Consider the following 8,683-nt stretch of genomic DNA (forward strand, 5'->3'; position numbering starts at 1 on the left):
ATATATATGAAATACAGATGACGTTTCACCCACCTTCTTTCCGAAGTTTCATCGCGTCACTTTCTTGTTTCTTTTTCTGTAGTTCAGTTTCTTCTTCTTCTTCGCCTATAGAGAAATTGATATTTTCTTAAGCATTGCCGACTAGCAGAAACATAACAAGATACATAAAATAATAAATGAATAAAAATCAGTTAGTGTGCTTCCACCATGCCAGTTGTTTATTCAGATGTTACTTGACTCGGTCGAAACGTTGAGTACTTCCGAGTTCAGTTGATGGTTAACATCAGGTTAATAAGCTTGTTAAATAGCGAGACAACGTGTTTGGGGGTTTAATACAAACCCCCAAACACTTGATCGTAATTATGAATGAAATATGTCAAGATGAATGAAGTTACTCACTTTCAACAGTTTTGTGTTCGCTGCTTTCAGCCCACATACCCCATTGCTGGCCTTCGTTCATTGACGAGCTATAACCTATAGTCGCCATTTTGATCACAATTGGGCCTTTTTTCCGTCAGCGACGAACGTTCGTGACGTCAGGACGACCTCTGTAACCCGTTGGCTGTTATGGTCCGACATAAAACCACCTAGTGGAAGCCGCATGGCACACTAATAGTTGCGGACGTTACCACATCAAAATCTTAGGCAGCACTGTACAGGGCACACGGAGCAATATTAATAACTACCAATAAATATTATTTATAAGTAAAGCTACGTACAATTTATCGTTTAAGGTAATCTGAAGTTCAAGATAACTCTGGAACTATTGTGTGTGCACATATTACTTGGGATGCGTAAAGAGCAAAAATAAAAAGCATTTATTGTACTATATAAGTAAAACGAAATAAACAGTAGTACTAAATTAAAATCGCTAGTGAACCTCTAGTTGAATTGAATATAGAAACTGAATTGAATTGAATATTGAACAAAAGAGCAAGAAAAAAGTCACAAACGCAAAAAAAAGGCTGCAAAAATAAAAATAAAAAAGCTACTGGAAAAATGCGTAATAGACTTAATTTTCAAAGGAATTTAATGTTGAAAATTGCAAATAGCACTCCCCTCTTTCTGAAATTCACCTTTTTCGAAAAAGTTACATATTAACAGTTCATTCATTTGGGTACAATGACGAATTATGCAACGCAATTTGGTAACTTTATAAATACTCATTCCCGTAATACTTCGAAACAACTGTTTTCATTCCCCTCCCAATTATCAGTTAACCAAATAAACGAATTCAATCCTCTCGACTACTGTGATAGTTATAATTGTCCTTTCACACTTGTGAAAACGGAACGACTTCGAATCTAGCGTCCATGAGAACGTTTATACGCTTTTTTTCACACTATTACCGAATCACTCAGTCTGAGGATGGGAGTTGTATGTTTATTTATTTTTTTCTACGGAAATTCAGGTTAATAATCTGCTGCAAAGCGAGGAAACTGACCATGGTATATGTCCAGTTTACAGTGATGATAAATACTCATAACCTTAGTTTAGTTGTCTCTTCAAAAAAATCGTAAATAAAGGAAATTAATTACAATTCAAGGCGTATTTATTCTTAGGAAAATTCTGTTAGGTAGCGCTCGTGGGATACAATCCTCTCCTCCTTTCCAATAGTAGCACACGTTTTATATTAGCCTCTCACTCTCCATTTTCATATAATTTGGGACTGATTACTTTTCTGATTATTAATCAAGAGGATTTGGGATATATTCCATAACCCTTCCTGATGTTTTACTGAAGGCATCTACACCATGCTGCCAATTTATTAGATACACCTATCTAGTAGCGTGTTGAGCCTCCTTTAGCCTTCAAAACAGTCTGAATTCGTCTAGGCATCAATGAATAAGAGGAAACGTTGTGAGGAAATGGAGTACTATGCAGACATGAGTGTGTCACGCAGGTCCTTGAGATTCGAAGGAGGTGTAGGCCTGCAGCGAACAGCCCTTTCCAGGTCATCCCAAAGATGTTCAATAGGATTGAGATCCAGGGACTGAGCGGGCAACTGCAGCAAAGAAAAGTCATTGTCATGTTCCTGCAACCATTCCATAGTGATTCGGGCTTTGTGCATCGGCGCATTATCCTGCTAGAAGTAACCAGCTGACTGAGGATAAAGTGTCAACATGAACGGATGCACTTGGTCAGCAACGATGTTTAGGTACGATGTGGCATTCAGATGTGAATTTATGGGTATCAATGGACCCAACGTGTGCCAAGAAAATATTCCCCACGCCATAACACTGCCCCCACCACCTTGAACATAGTCGTCAGACATGATGGGTCCATGGATTCATGATGTTTTCGCCAAATTCTGAGCCTTCCATCAAATGATGGCCCAGGACTTTCGACTCGTCATACCAAGCAACTGTTTTCCAATCCTCAATAGTCCAGTGTTCTGTTATCAATGAACAAGAAAGCACAGGAGGCGTGCTCTCTTGTTCATTGGTAACAAAGGTACGCGATGTGGCTATCGGCTTTTGTAGCCCATTCGCAACAAAGTGCGACTAGTAGTCCGTTGCGATATTTTGTTCTGCGCAGCAAAGTGGTATTCTGACGTGATGTGCGACATTGTGGCCCATCTGTTTGCTTACACAAATCTAGCCATCCTCCTCTGACCTCTCTCACATCAACAAGCGATTTTCTTCGACAGGAGTACCGTTGAGAGGGTTTTCTGTTCGTTGCACCATTCTCGATACACCCTTCAAACTGTGTTGCGTGAAAAGTTCAGGAGAACTGCCGTTTCAGAGATGCTTTGTCCAGCATGTCTTGCACCTACTATCATGCCACGTTCGAAGTCTGTTAGATCACTCTTCCCAGTTCTTGCTACGGTTTGTATGCTTAACTGATACTAGAAAGATTGTTCTGCTGCATTTATATCCACCACTGTGGTCATGTGACTTGCAACGTTGTGGCATAGACTATTTTTGTGCACAGCAAGGGTGTACCTAATAAAGTGGCAGCACACAGTGTATGGATCATACTTTAGTTTATTCATATTAGAGATTGTTAAAACATTTTATCAATAGGGTTCTCAAAATTGAAATTTAAACAGAGATCACCTCAAACTAGAACAGCAAAGCAACCGGCTCAAAGCAGCAGGAGTGCAATGACTCTGGAGAGAACTGAATCCGGCAGTTCGCCAAAAAATCATGTCCTTACAAAATGTGTTATTTATTTGATGTTTGCGAACTCACTGAAAAGGGATATGACACAGCAAAGGAAGGATGTCTTTGTGTATTCAGTGCAAAGAGTATGAGGAAATTAAACTTGTGGAAACTTAGCGTTGTCGCGCTAACGCGACAACGCTAAGTTTCCGCAACGGGAACTTAGCATTGTCATCAGCGTTTATGAGAGCTTGAACAATAGGGGGATGCCCTTTAAGAAATTAAAATGGGCGTCCCATAAAGCTCTCACTGCTCAACTTAACGTCGCAGCTTACATTTGTGCATCAGATAGCATAGCAGCAGTCCCCAGGGCAGAATGTCCTGGTACCACAGGAGGCAGTTATTGATAGGGAAAAGGGAAACACGCTGCTCGACAAAGTTAACAGAACAAAATGTTTTCATGAATATTTTATCGTGAACAGTGCGTCAAAGACACCATTTACAATAAAATAGGAATCACGTTTTAGCCTAAAAACAGATTCTAACATTATTTGAACTGGGGTCAATGAGAAATGAAGTACCATCCCTCCAACGTCAGACAATTACGGTGGAGGCTGTGTTCTCGTGTGGGACGGAATAATGATCAACGGCCGCATCCCTCTTCTGGTTTATGATATGGGAACTGTAACTGAACAGAAATACCGAGAACAGATCATCGAACCCTATGGGTGACTTTTTGGGGATGCGGTTGGCCGAGATTTTTTTTATTTCATGCACGACAACGGCACTGCACATAGAGCTCAAATGGTGGAGGAATCTCTTTAAACTGAAGATTTCCAACAACTGCCGTGACCAGCACTGTCAACAGATTTAAATGTGATTGAACTTATGTGGGACGCATTGCACACCAAATGCCAACACCTCAGTCAGTATGAGCTAAGGTCTGCATTTGTGGAAGAATGGGCTCTGTTGCCACAGAATCTTATACACTCTGTTATATCGAACAGCGTTCACCGCTGTCAGGCCGATTTAGCCGTTGGAGATGATCATACGACGTACTGATGTCATGTGACCATATATTCCAGCATGTTGTATCGACTTCTGTAATGTGACCTTTTTGGTAATTCTTATAAACCTCTATAAATGTCCCTCATACCTGTCAGATGTTCCTCACTGTGTCCTCATTTCATTTTTATTCTATGACACACAACCATACCAATTTTGTTCTCCTTCATCTCAAGCTGCACGAGTGACACCATATTTTCTACACGTTCTGTTATGTATATTGTGCAAAAAGGAGAGATGGAATAGGATCAGGATACGTCTGCTAGGGACAAAGGTAGGCGAGTTGTAGAGTAGATATCAGTTTTGAGGGCACAAAAGGTGATATTGTACATATTGGCATTAAGGATATTAGCAGTTGGGTGGAAGTAAGGATATTAGCAGTCGGAGATCTGAGGACTTGCATAAAAAGTACAGGGCAATGATTGGAAAAAGTCGAGAATTAGGATTGAATTTAAAAGTGCCTGCAATTCTTCTCAGATATGATAGACCCTGGAGAGACTGTGCAAGGTTCATGGGGGGTAGAATTCTTCTCAGTGTGATATGGGCTCGGAATAGGAGAGATGTTTTAATGATATGTGATATGTGCTCGGAATAGGAGAGATACACGTAAATAGAAAGGATGTAAGGTTATTTACTGATGCTATCTAGAAGTATCAGGTTAGTTAGAAAGCTGATAGCTTGAGGGGGAGAATATAGAGTGTAAGAACTATTATTATTTTTAGGCCACCCGAATAATTAAATTCATCTGCCGTGTTGTGTGTCTTTATCTCTGTTGATTGCGTGTGTTTTATGGTTCATCTATTTGTTTTGCTGGACGAAAAACCCAGTTTCTGGGGTGTGATGAACCCCGAACGCCTGAGACCGAATAACTCAGTCACTGAGTGAAAAAAGCCCATTAAAGTTCCTTGCATCATAAACGGCATTCGAACCAGGGCCTTTTCCACCTGGCGTTGGGAGGACAATGACGATGCCACTGTGCTACCCACGCAGACCACTGAGAGTAATCAGTTATTATTATTATATTAAGGTCACCCGTAATTTCTTACATAAACCTGTATTTGTGTCTAAAAATTGCGTGTGTTCTCTGGTCGATTTGTCTGTTTTGCTGGACGAAAAAACCCCAGTTTCTTCCACCCAGTGTGGGGTGGGGGACGGGGACGATACCACTGTGCTACTACACGCGCAGACACAGAGAGTAATAATCTAACTAGAGCCAGAGGTAGAAGTGAAAGTGAAAGTGTTTCGTGAACTGCTTCTATTGGAACATGTTGTAACCTGGAAAGAAAGATGTTGCGGATTCCAAGCCCTGCTGTGGGTCGTCATGGAACAGTAAATACATGGACTGTGTTAGAGAATTAAGGGTACTAACTGGTTCATGTACATTGAAGCTAGGAGCATTGTAAATAAATTTGTTGAATTTGAAGTAATGATTAAATCATCAAATGGAAACATTGTAGGGATGTTGGAGATATTGTGTCATTCAAATATAAGGAATGCAGTTTCAACGTGCGGAGTACAATGTGTACAGAAAGGATAGACAGGACAGAAGGGAGAAATTATGTTCTTAGTTAAGATTTAAATCAAAGGCAATGCATCCAGTCCACATGAGTGGCTAGTGCAACGTTGAGTGAGTTTGGTGTAAAATAAGCACTGGGAAAAGCAAATATGAAAGTAGGAATGTGTTATAAGCCTAATGACTGTGCTGAGTGTGTAGAGAGAAATAGAGCGGGCCAGAAAATCAGAATGTCTTATAATAGATGATTTAACTTTTTCGATTTTGACGGGAACTTGTGGGTCGGTCACATATTGGCAAAGCTATTGTCGATTTATTGGATGACTGTTTTCTGTAGCTGCGTGTTAGAGGGGCGTTACCTGATTATCAGGTAAAGAGTATTGCTTCATTCTTAATGCATGAAGAATTCAGCAGTTCTTCATGCATTAAGAATCTGCAAGTAAAAGGCTTACTGGGTGTCATTGATCCCAGTGTTGTGAGGTGGAATTTACTTAAAGACATAATTATTGTCAAGAGGAAAAGGAAGAGTTTTTGCTTTCGGTAAGGTGAAGAAAGTGGTCTCCGACCAATTTTAAGTTTATACAGTGGACCCAAATGAAGATGTTACCAACGGCAAATTCTAAATGGGAAGGATTCAAGGAAGTAATCATAGAAGAGTATAAATTTTTCATACCAACAAAGGAATACTGTTCGAGGCTTAGACCTAAATGGATGTTAGACGAATTGATAAGATTAGTGTCTTATCAATTAGACCTAAATGGATGTTAGACGAATTGATAAGATTAGTGTCTTATCAATTAGACCTAAATGGATGTTAGACGAATTGATAAGATTAGTGTCTTATCAATTAGACCTAAATGGATGTTAGACGAATTGATAAGATTAGTGTCAGAGAAAAAATTATTTCAGGTGATACAGAAGCCATGGTAGATAATAATAATAAACTAGTCTGCAATCAAGTCACAAAGGAGGTTAGAAAGCTAACGCAGATTAGGAGAAACCTCTGTCAAAGACTGCCAAGAAAAGCAGAAAAAGATTTGTCTTTCCCTAACAGTGACACTCGGCTCCTACTTTTCCTTTCCAGTCTGCAGCATCGCCACATATTCGTTTTATAGATCTATAAATATATGTCACTATGGTCTGCAACTATCCTATGTTTCCTTCTTTATCTGTGCAAGATTTCTGCTCTCTTGATATCTATTTTGGTATCTCCTTTTGTATTACTTTACCACTGCATGACATATGTTGGTGGCTAATTCATTTACACAATTCCCACAGGTCATTCACATTCAGTAACTGGAAACTACCACCCCAGTCGACGAACCTCAACGCGCAGAACCTCAACTCATAGATTAATAGTGCCTCAACCTAACGCAGTCCTCCTCCTAAAACTGAAATCCTCTATTTTGCCTTTTCCCACCGAAATTTCCGCAGACACGGCCCTCCCTATAACAACCAGTAGCGCTTGATCTGCCAGATCTCCGATAATACTTGGGTGTACCTAGTGAGAAAGAAGTCAAGGACATTTGGACCTCTTTCACTCTCTCTCTAAGGTGTTGAAATAAGTAACAGTCATTCAATTAGTTCGAAAAACTAATCCTGCTAAGGCGTAACTAGTTACCAAGAATTTCAATCGATAAGGGATAAGATTAGCCATAATGAGGCATATACCTGTCCCTCTGTCCTCGTCACGCAGGGGGAAAAGACCTCAGTCTGAATCCTGTCAATGACGCTATAAATTTTTATGAACCTTTTTCACAATGTGAATAAGTTAATCGGTCTCAGGCGAGGGTAGCATGGTTATTCCTCCCGGTAATTTGGCTTTGTCGTCCAGCAAACAGGCGATTCGATACGGCGCAATATGTTTTAAGTGGTTGATGACCCTAAAACCCTACAACACCAATAATAACCTACCTCTGCTTCCCGTTCAATTTATCTAAACAGATTTTTATCATATTCTGCACAATCACTAGATTTGCAGCATACTGCGGTATGAGTCACAAGTCGCTTTACCATTTTAAAAATTCATAAGTTGGAAAATTTAAAAGATATTTTTCTAATTATTGTTTTGTTTATAACAGGAAAGACAGAAGGGTTACATAAACCATGTCACCTTTGAAATTGGAAGAAAGAATTTTAGTTGTGAAACTATTTTGCCAATAAGGAAGCTACACTGCTCTGCGGCGTCAGTGGGCTAAACATTCATAAGAAACTCCTTCCTCAAAACCAAGTGTTAATAGCATTATGAAGAAATTTGGGAAATCACTTAGTTTTTTATACCTTCGTAGAAGAGGAAGACCCACTTCATCTGTTTTTGCAACAAATGCTATTAAGATGAAAACAATAATTACAGAAGAATTTGCGGCAGTTGATGGACAATTATGTTTGAAAGTTTGTCAGAATTAAAAAAAAAAAAGATGTACATCTTGTTTCGAGGCGCAAGGCACCCATTTTGAACAGGCACATGTAAAATAAAGCAGTTAAATTTTTTTAAATCCTTTATTAATATGTTTATGTTTACATTATGTTATGTTTATATTATTGTTTATTTTCTAGCAGGTTTAAAACCCGTAGACCGCTTTAAAAAAAAAAAAAATGGTAAAGCGACTTACGACTTATCCTCTATTAACTTTGCATTATCCGCATACATTTCGCACAGTACTGATTCTTCAACTACCTGGACTTTATTAGATTCCGGTAACATTCTGACCTCTTTCGATTGACTTTCGATAATAAGTGCAACCCTCACTCCCCAAGCACGTCTCTATTACTGTCCTCGTCAGAGACTAAGTCACCCAGAGAGTTAAAAAAATACCCATAAAAATTCCCTGTTTTGTTGATGGTGACTGTGCTACCGCGAAGAAAGGAATTAAGAGCAGGAAAAAAAAAAAAAAAAAAAAAAGGATATAAACGAGCCAAAAGGACAGGAAAAATCTTCGCCCTTCACAATTCTGACGTTACCGCGGTTGGAAGGAACTGTACGCCAAGTAAACCGTGCATT

At 39.4% G+C, this 8,683-nt stretch overlaps 1 protein-coding gene across 1 annotated transcript in view; it reads right to left on the bottom strand.

Moving 5' to 3' along the window:
• LOC150076245 (ataxin-7-like) overlaps window positions 1–490 on the bottom strand; it is a 227,347-nt gene extending 226,857 nt beyond the window's left edge. Inside the window, exons 1-2 of the mRNA XM_090387296.1 lie at window positions 400–490; window positions 34–105 (exon numbers count right to left, since the gene is read on the bottom strand). Of these exons, the coding sequence (XP_090243422.1) occupies window positions 34–105; window positions 400–487 (160 nt within the window). The 5' untranslated portion in view covers window positions 488–490. The remainder of the gene's footprint in view (window positions 1–33; window positions 106–399) is intronic.
• Window positions 491–8,683: the final 8,193 nt, after the last annotated feature.

Source organism: Mastigoproctus giganteus, chromosome 13 (genome assembly GCF_048544385.1).
Source record: "Mastigoproctus giganteus isolate SK-2022 chromosome 13, ASM4854438v1, whole genome shotgun sequence".
Taxonomy (NCBI): domain Eukaryota; kingdom Metazoa; phylum Arthropoda; class Arachnida; order Uropygi; family Thelyphonidae; genus Mastigoproctus; species Mastigoproctus giganteus.